Source organism: Danio rerio, chromosome 19, assembly GCF_052040795.2.
Source record: "Danio rerio strain M-AB ecotype USA chromosome 19, GRCz13ab, whole genome shotgun sequence".
Classification (NCBI taxonomy): Eukaryota; Metazoa; Chordata; class Actinopteri; order Cypriniformes; family Danionidae; genus Danio; species Danio rerio.
The window spans coordinates 35,402,949-35,422,441 of record NC_141039.2 but is presented as its reverse complement, the minus strand read 5'-3'; the positions used below and the strand labels follow the sequence as shown (position 1 = coordinate 35,422,441).

General features: G+C 33.3%; 2 protein-coding genes across 7 annotated transcripts in view; one reads left to right on the top strand and one right to left on the bottom strand.

Moving 5' to 3' along the window:
• Window positions 1-19,493, bottom strand: part of LOC147832604 (uncharacterized) — a 142,953-nt gene that overhangs the window by 63,534 nt on the left and 59,926 nt on the right. The gene's annotated exons all lie outside the window — the stretch shown is intronic.
• Window positions 360-16,850, top strand: cibar1 (CBY1 interacting BAR domain containing 1). Of its 5 annotated transcripts, none has more exons than XR_015515866.1 (9): window positions 360-513; window positions 1,015-1,249; window positions 1,330-1,398; window positions 4,409-4,510; window positions 7,230-7,255; window positions 7,456-7,560; window positions 11,441-11,554; window positions 12,298-12,417; window positions 16,381-16,833. XR_015515866.1 is itself a non-coding variant. In NM_001003604.2 (9 exon segments), coding segments are annotated over 9 exon segments (888 nt in total). In that variant the 5' UTR covers window positions 393-481; the 3' UTR covers window positions 16,486-16,850.

Here is a 19,493-nt window from a genome sequence, read left to right as displayed (position 1 = left end):
ATGAATGATTCCTTTACAGAGCAACTGACAGAAATCAAACATCAGACCATTTTTGAAATTTTTGGGATGAAATACTTTTTATTCACTGTATTTATGTTCTTTATTTCAGGGAAAGGTAATGTATTTTTCTGTTAGAATGTCCCATTTGCTTTATGTTCCACTTATTTAAATGTTCTGTGCTTTTGTTTTGGTATGTACACTGAGCTCCTAAACAAACACAAACAAAAAAATGTGTTTGCACTACAAACACATTTGTATAAAAAGGCACACACTTGACAAATAAAGCTCATATTCTGATTCCGATTTTTTTATTTGCTCGTGTTGCCTTTATTTACCTCTAGAGGGCGCTTTGTAGCTCCATGGAAACGACACGGCGTTCTTCCGGATTTCCTGCTGCAGAATAGCATTAGCACATAACAGTCTTTCTGCTTTATTAAAGCTTGAATTTATATATTTTATAAGTAGCTATCGGTTGCGAGTAATGATGAGCCGCACTCCCGATGCAAGAGCGAGGTAAAAGGTTTAAGTTGAGATTTAAGACGACTGAGAGGCTAACTAAGTTAGCCGGCCAAGCTAAATGATGCAAAAAGTAACGTTACTCCATCTGCAAGCCCGTGTTTTATCATGTTTAATTGTAGCTGCTTAAACAACCCTTGTAAGAAACAGAAAACTCCTAACTAACGTTTTTTATTCGTGTTACCGAAATGTAAAGTAGCTAACAATGTCGTATGTTTGCATGTTTCTAAAATACAAGATGATAAATGTGTAAATCGTCCTCATTTAAAGTGTTTAATATATAGATAAGTATCAAATGTGTCACAATTTCTGAAATCATGCAAATGCAGTTTGAAACTTTTAAATAGATATATCTTTATCCTTTGAAATATTATAACTTACTGACATAATATATCTGACATGCAATCAGATGGAAAACAAAACCTGTAATAGTCTAAGTTAAAATAATGCTATTCCCTCATTCAAATAATCCACATTTGTCTTCACTGCACATTCCAGAGATACCCAGACCAAGCAGATCCAGGAGAATATCACCAGTGTGGAAAAACACTTCGGAGATCTTTGCCAACTGTTTGCTGCCTATGTCCGTAAAACTGCACGGCTACGAGATAAAGCAGATCTCCTGGTCAAGGAAATCAACGTTTATGCTGACACCGAGACACCAAACTTAAAATGTGGACTCAAGAATTTTGCAGATCAACTAGCCAAAGTTCAAGACTACCGGCAAGCAGAGGTGTGTTTAAAAGCCTGAAAACGTACTTAAGCATATTTTTGCTTTCTGTTATTATACTAACACATAATATTGGTTCACAGGTGGAGAGGCTGGAAGTGAAAGTTATAGAGCCTTTGAAAGCATATGGGAATATTGTCAAAACAAAAAGGGTAAGCTTTTCTTTTTTTAAAGTCACTCAGGTTTACCTGGAATAGTACATTTTTGTAGATTAGATCAAAATGGGTCATGTTAGATGCTGGTGTAAATAAGGTGTTTTAAATTATCTGAGGGGCAACGCAGTGGTGTGGTGGGTAGCAGAATCGCCTTACAGCAAGAATATCGCTGGCTTGAGCCTCAGCTGGGTCAGTTGGCATTTCTGTGTGGAGTTTGCATTTTCTCCCCGTGTTTGCATGGGTTTCTTCCAGTTTCTCCCACAAGTCCAAGGACATAGAAGTAGTCGCTGTAGATTAATTGGGTAAGCTGAATTGTCCGTAGTGTATGTGTGTGGGTGTTTTCCAGTGATTGGTTGCAGAAAGAAGGGCATCCTCTGCCTAAAACATATGCTGGATAAGTTGGCAGTTCATTCCGATGTGGCGACCCCAGATTAATAAAGGGACTAAGCCAAAAAGAAATTGAAAAAATGTATAAATTATCTGAGCATGTCCACTTCAAGAGGAAATTGAAAACAAATTTGATTTGATTGCTATAGTAGTGTATGACTTTTTTTTTTACACCTGGCATTAACATTTCCTACAAGTTAACATTTTTTAAAACATTTATTTATTACATTGCTAACAGTTCACACTGCTCTTTTGTCTTTTATGACCACAGTTCGGAAAATGAGCATATTGACAATTAAAATGAAAGAAATAATTACCATTTGCTAAATAGACATGATCTGGTTGTACATACAAGATGTAGAATTGGCCCCTCCTACACACAGATTTTTTGAAAAGTGAAAAAAACAATTTGTGACATGTAAGAATATTTTGACGATAAAACATTTTAATAAAATGTTTATTTTTTATGATATTGGAGAACATTTTTTTTTTCAGGAAATGATTTAAACAGGATTCATATGGTCATTGAAAACCTGGAAAAGTCATGGAATTTTGACATGGCATTTTCCAGGCCTGGACTAAGTTTTGGAGTCATGGAAATAAGTATAACAAATATCTGTATATTTGAATTAGGGCTGTGCGATAATGAAAAAATCTGACATTACGATATTTTGTATTTCTGTGATGCATATTGCGATGTGAATACAATTTCACTAGATGATTTAACAGGTTTATTTGAATTGATTGAGGGGATTTTGTAGAGGAGTAAATTTCGAATAATATACAACAAATAAATTACAAGCATACATAAATAAAATATAAAGAAGATAAAAGTGAAATATAGTTTGAAGGTATTCACTATTCAGGTACAAATATTGAATAATCAACACTTCATAGTCTTAAAGTTAATAAAGTTACAAAAGATTTCTTTTGGCCAGATGTTTACTCAAAGATTAAAATGTACTCTATATTTACTCACCCTTCACTTGTTTCAATACTATGGGAGTTATTAAATTATATTCTTTTTGTGTTCAGATTAAAAAAACATGTTTGAAACAATTAAAGCGACTTTTGAAAATGCAGTAATTTGTGGGTGAACTCTTTAAAAATGCATGCAGATGATTAACTTTTACTCGAATATGAATAAACTATTATCCCAACATTGCATATCCTGCGATGTTACTATTGTGGTTGTTCTTGTTGCGATATTGATGCTGAAACGATATATTGAGCAGCACTAACTTGAATATTTGTTAGTTGTCTTTACTTCTTTTCTGTCCTTGACCAAAAACTTGCTCTAACATTGTTAGTAGTGTAAGCAATAAACATCACCAAAATCAATTTTACATAGATATACAAACAAATTTAAACAAAATATATTGTTCCGTGTTCTATGATATGCTGTAATAAATTTAAACATAATTTTTCTTATTATTTACCATGTATATGCAGACATTACATCAGGGGTGGCCAATCCTGTTCCTGGAGATCTACCTTCCTGCAGATTTCAGTTGCAACCCTTATCAAACACACCTGTCTGTAATTATCAAGTGGATTTCAGGTCCTAATTAATTGGTTCAGGTGGGTTTGATTAGGGTAGAAGCTAAACTGTACAGGAAGGTAGATCTCCTGTAACAGGATTGAGCACCTCTGCATTACATGAAACATTACGTCATGAAAATGTACTTAAAAGTTCTAGAAAAGACTTGGAAATGTCTAAATTTAGTATTAGAAATGTGTATGAACCCTGTGTAAAATTGTTTTTAAAATGTGTCTTCTAGGGGAAATTCTTTTGAGTGTTTATCATTGATCAAACTGAAACAACTTATATGACTTTTTATCAGTGTTGTTGCTGTTTGTATATCTTTTATTTATTATAATATATATAATAAATATTATTTATAATATATAAGTGTTGCCATGAATATAGCCAACGCTGCTGATAAGGCATTAAAATATAAATAAATACATAAATAAATCTGTTGACAATTGTATGTTTATGCTTTCTCTGATCTCTCAATCTAATGTTGCAAAATAATATCATGCAGTTTAGATACTGTGCAGACAAAAAAAAAAAAAAAAAAACCTTTGAATATGAATACAATTTTTAAGCTATTATTATTTACAGGCTTCTTCTTCTTCTTTTTTTTTCTTCTTCTTCTTCTTCTTCTTCTTATTATTATTATTATTATTATGGGCTATTTACAAAGACACTCAATTAGTGCATTGAAAAAGAAAAAAAATGGGGATTTAAACTTTCAAAACATAAAATTCATAAGTTTGGTTTGAAAGTGAAAAATCTTAAGCACAATGTTTTTAAAAGTTAACAATGCTATTCTGACATTCAACAGTTTTGTGGCTATCAGGTAAGAAATGAAAGCTGCTGTGAAATGCATCTTAAATAATACTGAGTTTAAACAGGGCCTTAGTGAAAAAGTGTGAGTAAATGAGTTCATAGTGTGCAGTTCAAATACAATTGACCTTTCCTTTGTGATCTCATGAGGGCAGCATTGCATCACATTCTGTGTAAGTGTAATCTACAGTAACTGATCTCATAGGTCAAAACATAGAGCCTATTCTATAAACAAAATCATGATTTTTGTTTTAAATTTATGTACAGGAGGACCTGAAGCAGACCCAGAGTGCAAGGAACAGAGAGGCCAAGCAGATGCAGCAGCTGGAAAGAATGAGGCAGAGAAACCCCTCTGACAGACAGATCATTGTATCCTTGCGATTCACCCCTATTATTTCTGCTTTCACAGGAACTACGTAGCTTGGAGTCATATGATTCTGTAGATTAGTGCAGTCAGTGATAGAAATTATTATATGATTCATCATGTGGGTCAAAGACGACACATTCCTTTTGGTGTCCACATCAAATTTATAATTACTAAAGTGATTTTACATACATAAAATGCTTATTAAATAATAGAGGCTACTTAAATTTTAAAAATTTCTTTAGTGGAAAAAAAGTGAAAATATGGCTATAATAATGTAATTGATATATAATAATATCCTCATGTAAAAATAAAACAACATACTTATTTTGACCTGTATTAAAATACATAAATAAATAAGTGATATTACATTTATTCAATAAAATGCTGACATATGAGTGAAATCTAGTGGTTTGGAGGATAACTGCAAAGAATGAAGACTTAAAATCACAGTTAATTCATTCGTTAATTCTTTTAATATTTCATCAAACATTCTTGTTCTAATATGCATAAGATTCTTTGGTATGTACACATGAATGGAATATGGTTATTGTATTTTTCTCCTTAAAAAAAGAAATAAACATGAAAAAAATTATAATGTGTGGATGAAAACTATATTAAACTGGTATTGTTTAATGCTTGAAATCACATTTTTGTCTTTGACCCATATATCAAACAGCAAAATTAAAAGTCAGTACTGAGGTTGCCTTTACATCTGCAGGTAAAAAAAAAATCATACTGTTTGTGTGGTTTAGTTAAATGAACATTTTTCAAGATCAGTTATTTGAATTGAATAATTTCAGTTTGATACATAAAAGGATAGTTCACCAAAAAATAAAAAGCCTGTCATCATTTACACAACTTCAAATGGTTTCAGACCTGTTTGAGTTTAAGATATTTTGAAGAATGTTAGAAAACTACTTGACTGTGAATGCACGAACACACACACACACACACACACACACACACACACACACACACACACACAGCTCAGCATAATTGAGTACACACCATTTTAAAAAATTAATATTTTTATCCATTTCTCAGTGAATATAGGCAATGTATTTTGGTGCATATAACAAAAATGTTTTATCAAACAGATATATTTATTAATGTAACATTTAGTCACCGAACATTTTTAGAAATTGAAAGATAATACAATTAAATTCAAGCAAAATATTGCAAAAAAAAAAATCAACCTACAAAATTAGTCAAATTAAATTTTGTTTGCTTCTCTTGATTTTTCTTCTTTTTAAAATTTGTATTTAATATTTTTCTATAACATATAATTTTGGCTTTACTAGTTTTTGGACTTATCTTAAGTTTTTTGTTAGATTAGCTCTAGATTTGGATTCAGCTGACTAATCTAATGTATATGCATAAATATAATATTGTGTAGCTTCCTATTAAAAATATTAATTTAAAAGATACATTTCTCTGTGTGTGTGTGTGCGTGTGTGCGTGTGTGTGTGTGTGTGTGTATATAATATTTTATAATATTTTTTTTAAATTATGTTTAACAGAGCAAGTAGTTTTTCACAGTATGTCGGATACTGTGATTTTTTACTTCTGGAGAAAGTCTTATGTGTTTTATTTTTGCTAGAATAAAAGCAGTTTTTAATTTATTATGAACCATTTTAGGGTCAAAATTATTAGCCCCTTTAAGCAAATTTTTTTTCGACTGTTTACAGAATAAACATATGTCTAGTTTATAGTAATATCTAGTAAAATATTAATTATTGTCATCACAGCAAAGATCAAATTAATCAGTTATTAGAATCTTCTCTCGATTCTCTGAGTGTATGAATTGGGGAAAAAATAAACAGGGGGTCTAATATTTCAGGGGGGCTAACTGTATATATATATATATATATATATATTAGTATTTTATAGTTGGGCAGCACAATATATTGTTTCAGCATGGATATCCCAATGTGTGCATTCACAATAGTCACATCGCAAGATATGCAATGTTGAGACTGAATTATAGTTCAACAGGAACCAGTTGTTTTAAATTACTGTATTTACACAGAATATATGATTTATGCAAAAAAAAAAAAAAAGAATTTTGTCTTGTTTCTATTCCAAATATCAACATTTCAAAGCTAAAACAAGATTATTTCACTTACACCACTGCCAGATATTTTCGTTTGTTTTAAAGAAAAACTCTTAATTTTCACTTATTCCATCTTACGGTGAAAATTAAACAATATTTTTACTTGCTTTAAGAATGTTTTGATATTTGGACTAAAAACGAGACAAAACAAATTAAGAAAAAACATATTTGCATTGGGATTATTCAATTTCTGTACCTGAATACTGTTAGACACCCTAGAAAACCATCAAATAATGCTATTCAAACTATCTTGTGAAACTGTATTCATATCACAATGTTTATCGAAGAAAAATAAAATAATCGCAATATCAGATTTTTCCAATATTGAGCAGTCCTAATTTATAGTATATATATATATTAACAGTTTGCAACATTCTTCAGATTATCTCATTTTGTGTAGAGCGGGAAAAAAAGAATCTCATTAAGGTTTGAAACAATTTGAGGGGAGTACATGGCAAGCTAATTTTCATTTTGGGTGAACTATTTAGTTTAATTTCTATTTACTATAAATAAATTAATTAACTTGAATAGATTTTTTATGCCAAATAACTTGGATAAACAAACCACAGAATTGCACTGAACTCCTTAACAGCCTTTCCCAGTCACAGGTGTGTTTTATCATGTGCAACAAACGGTATTGTATTGTCTTAAAACTAATTTATGACCAAGTAGTTTTAAATCAGTTTGGTACTAAATGTCAGTTGTACCCGAGCTGATGTGGGAACTCTCAGTGCAAAAGTAAAAGCTCTCAGCGAGTGATATACTTGCATCATGTATGTCTGCGGCTCAGAACACTTTGTGCTTTGCTTTTCATTGTGTGTTGTGTCACGAAAGGCTGAGAGTGAACTCCAGAGAGCCACAATGGACGCCACACGCACGACTCGCCAGCTTGAGGAGACAATAGATGACTTTGAAAAGCAGAAGATTCGTGATATTAAGGTCCTTCACACTGCACACTTGCTATCTACGTAATATCAGCTTATTTTTTAATAAATGGATGAATGTGTGTTTATATTATATATTGCATGTTATACAGATTACCTAGAATCTGTTTGTTGTACAGTATAGACACAAATATAATCATGTTATTACAGAGATTTAATTGAATAAAAATGAATAAATCAGGAAATCTCACTGAAAATTTAAAACTAAACCCAACAATCGAGTTTGGGCTCAGTAAGATTTTAGATTTTCATGGCCATAGCCAGGTATCCCAGAGTTGGGTTGCGGCTGGAAGGGCATCCGCTGCATAAAAACTTGCTGGATAAGTTGGCCGTTCATTTCGCTGTGGCGACCCCAGATTAGTAAAGGGACTAAGCCGACAAGAAAATGAATGAATGAATGAATGCCCATAGCCAGGGGGGTTCGGGTGATTCGAAAGATCCAAAAATTTGAAAGTCCAGAATTTGGCCCATATATGAGCTCACTTGTCAGATTTTCAACAGTATGCCATCACAAATTGTGAAAATAACCGATAGAAGAGACTAACTTAATTATTAATTATTATTTAAATGAACAAATTCTGACTGAGGAAATGAGCTGACCAGTTTGTTATTGCCTATAGGCTACAGTTTTATATTTAAAATTCTAATCTCATTACATTATTTATAAAACTGTAATATTGTACATTTTAAATGCACACTCGCAAATGAACACAAATTTATGTAAACATAATAGTATGGTAAGTACTTTGACAAAAATGTAGGAAATATATTTGTTGCATCAAAAAGTGTGCTAATGATAACCATCTGACAAGCTAAGCCAAAAATTTGTGCATAAAATGTCACTAAAATGTAATATTTGAACTCACAATTTAAAGAAATGAGGCGAATAACTGGAAAAAGGTCCACTTTTTGAGAAAAAATAACCACCATTTAATAGGCTGGCTATGGGCCTGATATTATTTGTTTGTTTGACAGAGAAGGGTGCATTAAATTGATCTATTATTGCAATAAAAACATTAATAATTTACAAAAGTAAAACATATATTCATTAAAGATGTATTACAATTTTCCACCCACAAATATTATTGGTATTTTACATTTTATCAATAGAATATTTTAAGCATCAAATCAGCAAGTTACAGTATTTTTAGAGGGAATCACAAGTGGTGATGGAAGAAACAAAGCTTTTCAAAGCTTCTGATCAGCTGCTGGTCAAAACTGTATAAATGCAACTAAAACTTGCGTAAGATCAATAACACATTGCAAACTTTCAATTTAACCGGAGCACCCGGAGGAAATCCACGCAAACACGGGGAGAACATGCAAACACCAACTGACCCAGCCGGGGCTCAAACCAGCAACCTTCTTGCTTTGAGGCAATTGTGTTACCCATGCCACCACCGTGCTGCCCTCAAGGCTTATATAATATTTATTAAATGGTATGCTCTGCTATACAAGAGGCTATTAACTAATATTATTGCTTTTCATTTTACATATGCCTCACTAAAACATCTACAAACGAATTAAACTGATCTGAGATCACGTAAAACCAATGAAACCTGTTCAGTGATTCACCACTTGAGGGCGATCCCGTGAATCCGCATGATTTGTGTGTTTTTTTTTAAAAGATCACGCACCAGTGGAGAAACATTAAATTTACAAAAAGTTTTGGTAACACTTTATAATAATTTCACACTATGAATTATTTATTAAGCATTAGCAAATAGTGAATTCATTATTTGTTAAGCAATAACTCTACATTAATAAACTTTAATAAGCATTTTATAACTGCAGCTACAAATGCTGTAGTCTTGACTTATAACCACATTTAAAATGTGCCTAATACTTGTACTTTCATACTTTGTTAATGATTTATTTTTCATTACTAAATTAAGTATTGCATTATTTACAAACCAGTTATTTAAGCATAGTTGGTTGTTTTTCATTCATGATCATTCAGAATGAGTTAGTAAATGATTCAAAAACTATTCAAATTATTATTATTATAATTATAATTATTATTTATAATTCTTATTATTCAGGCACATACTAATAGTTCATATGTATGTTCATAAATGCTTTATTAAGTCAACTTTATCCAGTTTTGTGACCTAAAGTGAGGACTATTTTTGCTTTATAAATCCCTTATAAATGACAATTAAAGGCTCAGTTAAATTCTAAACAGGAAAAAAGAACATAAATGATATTATTCATTTCTATTCCTTTGAAGATATACAAATGAAACTGTATAAAATAAAAAATAAATCTTTTTAATCTTAACTAAAACAAAATTACTGTGGAGTTTAAAAATTGCATCCAATTATATTGTTAAATTATTATGTTGTTTTATCCAATTTTTTTGCTGTATTTTTGACACTCCTGTTATTCGGTAATGTTTAAACTTTACAGTAATTTTACTTTTTAGATAAGATTGCAAAGATTATTGTTCATTTAATACCAAGACTTTAATTGTCATTTATAAGGGATTTATAACGCATAAATAGTCCTCAATTTAGATTAGGTCACAAAACTGCATGAAGTTGAGTTATTAAAGCATTTATTAACATACATTGTAACCATTACTATATGCCTGAATAATAGGATATATAAACGTTAATTTCAATAGTTTATTAATCATTTACTAACTCATTCTGAACGTTCCTAAAAACCTCCAACTACTCTTAAATGCATATGGTTTGTAAATAATGCCATACTTTATTTAGTAATGAAAAATCAACCAGTCACAAATTATTGATTACAGTCATTAAGCACATTTTAAATGTGGTTATGTCAAGAATACAGCGTTTGTAGCTGCAGTTATGAACTGCTTACTAACGTTTATTAGTTATTAAAAGTTAATGCTTAACAAATAATGAACTGTTGCAATGAATGAGATGCTAGTGCTTAATAAATGATTCATAGTGTGTAGATATTATAAAGTGTTACCAAAGTTTTGAAATCTTTACGATGTAACAATTTATAAAGCCCGTTTTACTGAAATCACGTGTCCTTGCCCTTATTTGATTCATGCTCCGAACCACAAAATCAAAACAAACCATTTAAAAAGGTTTTGAAGTAGTGCTTGGTATGCAGCCATCACTAATGACAAAATTAGGTTACAACTGTATGTATGCATGTATGTATGTATGTATGTATGTATGTATTTATGTATATATATATATATATATATATATATATATATATATATATATATATATATAGTTGAAGTCAGAATTATTAGCCCCCCCTTGTTTAACAGAGCAAGGAAATTTTCACAGTATGTCTGATAATATTTTTTCTTCTGGAGAAAGTCTTATTTGTTTTATTTCAGCTACAATGAAAGCAGTTTTTATTTTTTTAAACCCATTTTAAGGTCAAAATTACCCTAAGCTATTTTTTGATTGTTTGAGTCTACAGAACAAACCATCGTTATACAATAACTTGCCTAATTACCCTAATTAACGTAGTTAAGCCTTTAAATGTCACCTTAAGCTGTATAGAAGTGTCTTGACAAATATCTAGTAAAATATTATTTACTATCATCATGGCACAGATAAAATAAATCAGTTATTAAAAAAGAGTTATTAAAACTATTATGTTGAGAAATGTGTTGAAAAAAAATTCTCTCTGTTAAACAGAAATTGGAGAAAAAAATAAATATGGAGACTAATAATTCTGGCTTCAACCGTATATATAAAATCCCAGCATTTTTTACTGCACTATCAATCAATTAAATGTTGCATGGATGAGTAAAAATATTTCAAGATTATTAATAAACTGTATACCTAATTATACTATCAAAATACATCAAATCTTCCAATGCTAGTCACATAAATGATCGAATAGGCTCTTGTTTTCTTATGTGTTGAATGCAGAAAGTTTTGGGTGAATTCGTGACGGTGGAGATGGCGTTCCATGCCAAGGCTTTGGAAATTTACACCACAGCTTACCAGCACATTCAGAATGTAGATGAGGAAGGAGACCTTGAGGTGAGCTTTCTGCACCAGCACCGCTGCTCTTGCTGGTTCAGGCCCGTCTGTCTTAATGTCTAATCAAATTATATTCTTCCTCCGTCTGAGATCCCCCTACTGTCATAATGATGAAAGCTATGGCTGCTGGGGTGTAAAGCCCCACTCCTGATACGCAAAAAAGAACCGGAGAGGCATCTTGCGAAGCGTGCTCAGTCAGCTGTGCAATATTTGCAGTGGCTAATGCATTTATTTATGAATTCATAGTTCAGTGTGCCAAAACAAATTTATTACTCTAGACTCCAAGTTTGTTAACATTTCCTTGACTTGCCGGAGTAAGCATCACATGAATGTTATTTCACTAGGGAATTTCAGGGAAACGTTTCCTCGTTCTTGTCTGAACTTTGCCTGTAACTGGATGTCATAGTCATTTAGTATATTGGCACATGATGACGGGTTTATGAAGACACAGCTAATGCATATAGAGATAGGTTGTAAATTTCCTTCCTGTAATATTTAACTGGAGTTAATAAAGTTGAGGTGACAGTGTTTGTTGGCACACCCTCACCAGGACAGTGTGTGTAAATGTTTTTCCCCCAATCTAAATGACATCTTGCTCTGTTGCTACAACACAGAATGTGCTTAGTTGTGTTGACTCGTTTCTCTTTTTAATGGATTTTGTTTGAGTTTGGCTACTCGTTGTTTATTTAATAGGTTCTTGGTGGTCCGTATGAAGAGCAGTCCTTTTTGTTTTGTCTTGACAGGTATTCAGGAATTCACTGCATCCTCCTGATTACCAGTCACGTTTAGAAATCGTTCGTGCAAATTCTAAACTGTCCCTGAATCGAACTGGTACATCAATGAGTAAATCAGGAACAATGCAGGTAAGTACTTTCTACCAATAACTATTGCAGTGAAAAAGGTGGAAAAAACAATATAAATAGAGGTTTAATATTAACTAAGGGTGCTTTCACACCTGTGAATCGATTCAGTTGTTCCGAAACAAAGATTACAATTGTTACATTGTTGCTCTTTGCTCTTGGAGCGGTGCGCTTTCACATTGCAAAGTTTCTAATCGGACCAAAAGAGCTAAAACAAGTCACGTGCGAGTAAACTCTACTCACATTGGTCAGAGTGTAAGGGTTTATTTTGCAGCGTCCCGCTAAGCTGTCAGGAGAGGTGGTAGTTTGATTGTGATTGACAGGTTGCGCGCACGATGTGTCTGAGGAGAGATGCGGTGGGGAGGGTTGAGAAGGGTGCGCGACGTAGCCTATTAGAGGACCGGGAGGGAGACGCGAGATTACCGGGAGATCATCACTCGTTTCAGAAGACGAATGCATCAGAAGACTCGCGAAACTTCCCGACATGCTCATAATTCTCTCTTCATATAGCCGTATGCCTATTACATATCCATAAAACACTGTGATGTAACCACGCACGGATCGGATCGATTTCTTACTGTAATCGAACTGCTCCAGGGTTCGTTTCAATCGAGCCGAGACCACCTCATTCAAGCGATCTCGAAGCGATTACTTTGGCGTGGAACAGAGCGTGATTGCCCTGTTCACATATGCCAAACGAACCGCGCTAACTAGGCAATCGAGACACGTTCTGAAACAAAAGTGTAGGTGTGAAAGCACCCTTAGATATTCGTTAGCCAATGTAAACCAGCTTCACTTTGTCTTTATAAATATATACAAGACTGCACTTAATCAAAGACTATAGAATACAAAGGAAATGTCACTACTATAGTTTTGAATGGGGAAAAGTGTAATGGTCAATATGGTGAATGAAGCTCCGCGTTCTAGTGCCAATCAGCAATCGATATAGACCAGCGATAGCCAAAATAGGGCCAGGGGGCCAAAGTTGGCCGTTGGCAAACTTTGATTTGGCAGAGTACAGAGGGAGAATGATGAGGGTGGTTTTAAGATTTTCAATTCAAATTTAATGCAACTTTTTTTTGTTTTGTTTTTTCGTTTGTTTGTTTTATTGCTAAAAGCTATCTAAATTAAATGTTTCAATTAAATGGTGTAAATAATTCAGATTTTGTTTAAATGTACATACTGTCACTTGACAATCCAGAGACATATTAAGAAAAATATTAAGAAAATTATAAGCAGGCAGATTCTGCTTGACTAGTGTATTCAGCATGAACACACACATGTATGTATGTGTATATATATATATATATATATATATATATATATATATATATATATATATATATATATATATACTGGCTATATGTATATATGTTACTGTGTTATGTGATTGTTTTTATTGTAATGTTTATTAAGTAATGTTTTCTATTTATTTTTTCAAATATAATGAAATAAATGAGGAAATTACCCCTGGCAACTTTAGTTTGGTATAAGTACATTCAGCCCATGGCTCTCAGTGATATTTGGTTTTTGACCCTTCATATGAAAAAGTTTGGGCACCCCTGATATAGACTGATAATTCTTCGGCGGAGGGGCTGGGACCAGATCTGAATTTCTGCAGATGTTTAATTATTTTGTTTTCAGTCTAAATCAGTTGTGTTAGAATAACTTAGAACAGAATAGAATCACCATTTTATAAACAAAAAAGGTCCAGTTTATTGCCTAAAGACAGCTGATAGTTTGGAGCACTTGCCAACAGTGTTGGAGTAACACATTACAAGCAACGCGAGTTGAATATTACTTTACTTTTCTAAGAATAACTTTTAGTACAAAAATAGCAAACACATTGCTTCCAACTTTTAATACAGATATACAGATTTAAAAAAAAAAAAATATATATATATATATATATATATATATATATATATATATATATATATATATATATATATATATATATATATATATATATATATATATATATATATATATATGACTAGTTCTGGGGTCAGGAAGTTTTCAGATAAAATTATTCTAAAATATAATTTTTTTGTGTTTTTTAAAGGTAAATGTAGGTGAAGATTATACAGTATACAGTGCATTGTTAATCACAGAGCTCCTCTATTAAAAAAGAATGAAAAAAGTTTTGAAAGGGATCGAAGGGATCAGCCAGGTCAGTAAAAGTAACTTAAAAGTAATGTAACGTATGATATACCATAAAAACACAACTTACACAACTAGCTACTTTTTTGGGGAGTAACTCAATATTGTAATGCATTACTTTCTAAAGTAACTTTCCCTAACACTGCTTGCCATTGACTAGTGCCTTGGGAATGATTACAGCCATTAATACTTTTTTTTACTGGCTAAATGCTGTTATCAGTTAAAAATAACTTTTAGTCCACAATTGAGTTCTGTACACACACCACACAGTTCTGTAATTTACGGAAGTGACAGCTACATTCAACAATGGAATTAACCAGCAATAAATACAAGTGATGACAACTGCACATACAGACATTCCTGAAGCTGAACAACAAGTTGTTAATGACATTTAAAATGTGCTTCATTCTCTGTATGAAACCACAGGGAACGAGTTATCTCCTGACTTAAGTGCTGCCAAAAATCAAGCCCATAATAATAAACAAACTCAGACTCTTTATTGTAAGTAATACAAACACCAAAAATAATACAACCTGCATATGCAACTTTGTTAACACCGTAAACTGTGTAAAAAAGTGGATCTGGCAACACTTAAAAGAGCTTTTCAAATGTTAACACAACACTTCTGTTTATAGTGGTTTAGTTAAAGGTCCCCTCTAGTGCTGAAATGTGCATTTTCTATTCGATATTTGACAGTATCAAGTGAAATTCGAAGAGAAGGTGGGGCATAGATTAGCTCCTCCCCTTTATAAGTACAGCCAATAGCATTTTGTTTATATAACAGCTCTGCCATTGAGAGTGGTTGAGCTTAAGCGTAATCTACTGAAATGCAAATGAGAATCATATTGAAGGGGGCGGGGCATGTCAGATACTAGAGAGCATTTGATTGGTCAAGATTTGAAGAAAAAACTGCAATACGGGCTGATGTGATAAAAAACGTTGATCCATTCAGACGGAAGTGACAAACTGCAAGCTTTGGATGTCTATATCAGTTTTATATTTTCTAAACATGAATTTTGTCACTGTTTTGAAGCACACTAACTTATCAATATCCTTAAAACTAACAGACTAAAACTGACATCTAAAAATCTTTATTTTCATTTCACGGGACTTTAAATCAGTGAGCGAAAGGAGTGTTCGGTCACTGTAATATTACTTTGGTTATAAATCATTGATACAATTTACACAAGATGCCAAAACATCAAATAAAAAGCTGTGGTGTCAATCATTGCAGGTGTGTGGATGAATTGTGAATCAGTTTTGGAGTTTAAATGGAATCTAAATGAGTCACTCCTGAAACTTTGCATTGTGTACATTGCTTGTATGCTTATTATTGCATTAAAAAACTGAAGTTAAAGTAATTCATATAATGGCGATTTTTATTATTAATTATCATTATTATTAATAATACATACCACAGCCATGTTGGTGTTCTTTCCACTGTGGTGACCACTGATGAATAAAGGTACTAAGCCAAAGGAAAATTAATGAATGCATAAATAAATATGTTCTTAGTAGTAGTAATAAAAGAGCAGCTCAAATTACATACAGTAAAGTAAATCTGCATTATTTCCTTTTTTCTTACTTTAAACCCTAGAGCTTTTATTTTGACAGAAAGCTGAAAGGGGACCTTTTTTAACAATGCATTCTATGGCATTGTGGAAATAATAAAAGATGACCTGCCACACTGAATTTATATGACCCTTCAGATTCCAGGAATCTGAGCAATGGTAAATGTGACTGCACCTCTCGTATTGTATCACAAATCTGCAATTGAAATATTGTTTATTCTCCTTCTGACAGTCAAGAACATCAAGCAGACAGAGGAAAAGGGATGACGAAGAAGATGAGGAGGAAGATGATGAAGATGAGGACGATTTGGAGGAAGTGACTGATGATGAGCATTGAAGTCGAATATCCTCAACATTTTCACACAGCGACATTCCTGGACTGCACAGTGTTTTTAATAGAGATGAATGATATCAAATTAATTTGCATCACAGGTAATAAATGTAATGGTAGCTGAGCAATGTTAGCTTAAGATAAGTGCGTTGTATATGTGTTTGCTCACTTCTAAATCATATACCATGAAATTATACAGATTTACATCTTCAAACAGAGTTTTCTATTCAATTTTATTAACAAAGTTTGTGTACGAAGTGCCAAGCAGTTTCCTTGTTTAGTATGACGTTTATTTAGAAGGTGCCTTAGAGAGTGTTGGTGTACCAAATAAAACTGGCGCTTGCTTTTGCATAACAGGCAGTTTTTTCATGATCTCGCATGCCTAAGTGTGCAATTATTCTCTTGTTTACAGACTGCACATACCGAAAGGCTCACTGTAGTATGCTACACACAGAAACAATGGTGAATCCTTTAAACTTGACCCACCCTGCGATCGGCATCATTCGGTCTCATAGCTTTTATGTAAGTCATGAATGAGTCATAGACAGTAACCACACTCTCAGAAATAAAAGCTACTGTCACTAGGGCGATACCCTTTAAAAAAAAGGACCTAAAGGGAGATACATGTTAGCAGTGTTGGGGAAAGTTACTTTTCAAAGTAATGCATTACAATATTTAGTTACTCCCCAAAAAGTAAGTAACTAGTTGCGTCACTTTGTTGCTTTTTGGAGTAGGGCTGTGCGATTTGGGGAAAATATCTAATTGCATTTTTTTAACAGATATTGCCATTTAGATTTGATTTGTGATTTAATTTTTTAGTCAAGCTTCAGCTCAATATTCTACATCATAGCTTCTTACTGCTAAATGCAGTGAGTGTTAGTTAAAAAAAAAAAAGTACTGAAAAGATGTAAACTTACTTCAACTTTTATTCAAATTAGTTCTTTAACCATTCAGAAATAAACAATACTTTTCTCTAGAGCAGGGGTTTCCAAACTTTTCAGCCTGCAACCTCTAAAATAACAATGCTAGTGACTCGTGACCCCCAATATCTTCTGAGGTGGTTATAAATACAGAAACCTTGCATTGGTGCACACACACACACACACACACACCAACAGACCCACACCTATTCTTTGTTGATTTTTTCTTTATGTATGTCAGTGCTGTAAATGTGCCAGAAAGTTTAACCTGGTGCTATAAAATCAATCCACTGCATCTGACGCTATTGCTGTGTCTTTAATATAATGTAAGTACCCCAGGGGTCGCAATCCAATAGAACTAGTAACTATGAGCTACTATAGTAACTATATACAGTAGTATATAGTAAGTATAAATGACTATTTTTTTTCTTTTCAGCAGGTTATGGATAAAATATGGTAGTTCTTATGGTTTAATAAAAATAAATTGATTTTTGGAAAATCGCCAGACGACCCCCCCTTCATTGTCCCGCGACCCCTCAGGGGGTCCCGACCCCCACTTTGAGAACCACTGCTCTAGAGCAAACAGTGGTGAGTTGTGGCGTTTGTTATCTCCTGGTGCCTTTGTGATGTTTTTTCATATGGTGAAACAGCTGCAAACAACTCTGACATTGTACTTTGTTGTTGCTAGCTATGAGATTGAGAGTCTCTGGCAATACTTTCAGTTGACTTTTTAGAAAGACACTCCTTATATAGCCGCCCGTGGTGCTTGTTTAGGTGCTGGTTGTTGTATTTCCTTGTGCTGTGGCAACAATTCTGTGAAAACTTTTACAAATTTTTTGTTTGGTGTCTCTGACTTTGAAACCAAAATAATCCAATATTGCCAACATGCTGTTTTTCTTTGATGTGAATTTGTCCGTTAATGCTTCTGAAGGGGCAGACGCCATCATCCCACTTGACTGCACTTTTGCTGTTTGTTTGTTTTATTGTGGGTATTCCGCCTAGTTCAGTTGCTCAATTCTGATTGGGCAAAACGAAAGTGTGTTCACTCAATTGGCTAGTAAGACTGTTACACACAGACGGCAGTCACACATTTGCTCTGGGCGAGGGAAAGTATACAATGCACACATATACAGTTGAAGTCAGAATTAAAGGCTTAACTAGGTTAATTAGGTTTACTAGGCAGGTTAGGGTAATTAGACAATTTATTGTATAATGATGGTTTGTTTTGTAGACTATCGGAAAAAAATACAACTTAAAGGGGCTAATAATTTTGTCCCAAAAAAGATTTTTTTAAAAATTTAAAACTGCATTTATTCTAGCCGAAATAAAATAAGACTTAAGACTTTTTTTTTCCATGTCGCAGCATCTTGCGATTAGCTAATCGCAACCTTTCAAATCACGATTGTGATTCGATTTCAATTAAATCGCACAGCCCTATTGTGGAGTTTTATAAACTATTTCGAGAGGATCACGTGCTATGAATGATCGCGGCTGGTCCCGTATCACAAACATCGTAAAACCAATCAGGTAAATCCTTCAATAAAAAGCCCGGTTTGTTTTACTTCTATCTTCGTTTTGAAGAACCCCCCCCCCCCCCCCCCCCAACCACCCTATCTCCACCCTTTCCTCCTTTACTAAGGGAAGCTCTCAAAACCTTCCTGATCTCTGAACTCTTTCTATGCTATATGAGCAGGTGAGAGCTCTTGGCTCAAGTATCTCCGAGCTCAGGGTTCTCTCCCAGGACAGCATGCAAAAACTGCTATCAGTATCGAGCAAAAGCTAAGTGTGAACTCTTTTATTATGGAAAGTAGTGTGTTACGTTTTTTGCAACCCCTGTGGTGATTGCTTTATATTAAAGGCACAGCAATATCGGCAGATGCAGCACATTCATTTTATGGCACCAGGTAAAACTTTCTGACACTCGTACATTACGTTCATTACATTCACACGTACATTAAAAATAATACAGGCCACAACTGAACATGTAGGATGGTCTTCGAGTATAGAATAGGTCTTGGACCTATGTGTGGGGTGTGTGCAGTTGTGTGCAAGGATTATATATCTATAACTACCTCAGGGAATATTGTGGATCGC

Bases quoted from the DNA above. Each gene is read 5' to 3' on its own strand.
- cibar1 (XM_087294339.1), top strand. From the start codon at position 482: ATGATGAGCCGCACTCCCGATGCAAGAGCGAG. The intron at 4,511-7,455 runs GTATCCTTGCGA...GTGTCACGAAAG, and splicing joins CCTCTGACAGACAGATCATT to GCTGAGAGTGAACTCCAGAG. The intron at 7,561-11,440 runs GTCCTTCACACT...TGTTGAATGCAG, and splicing joins AGAAGATTCGTGATATTAAG to AAAGTTTTGGGTGAATTCGT.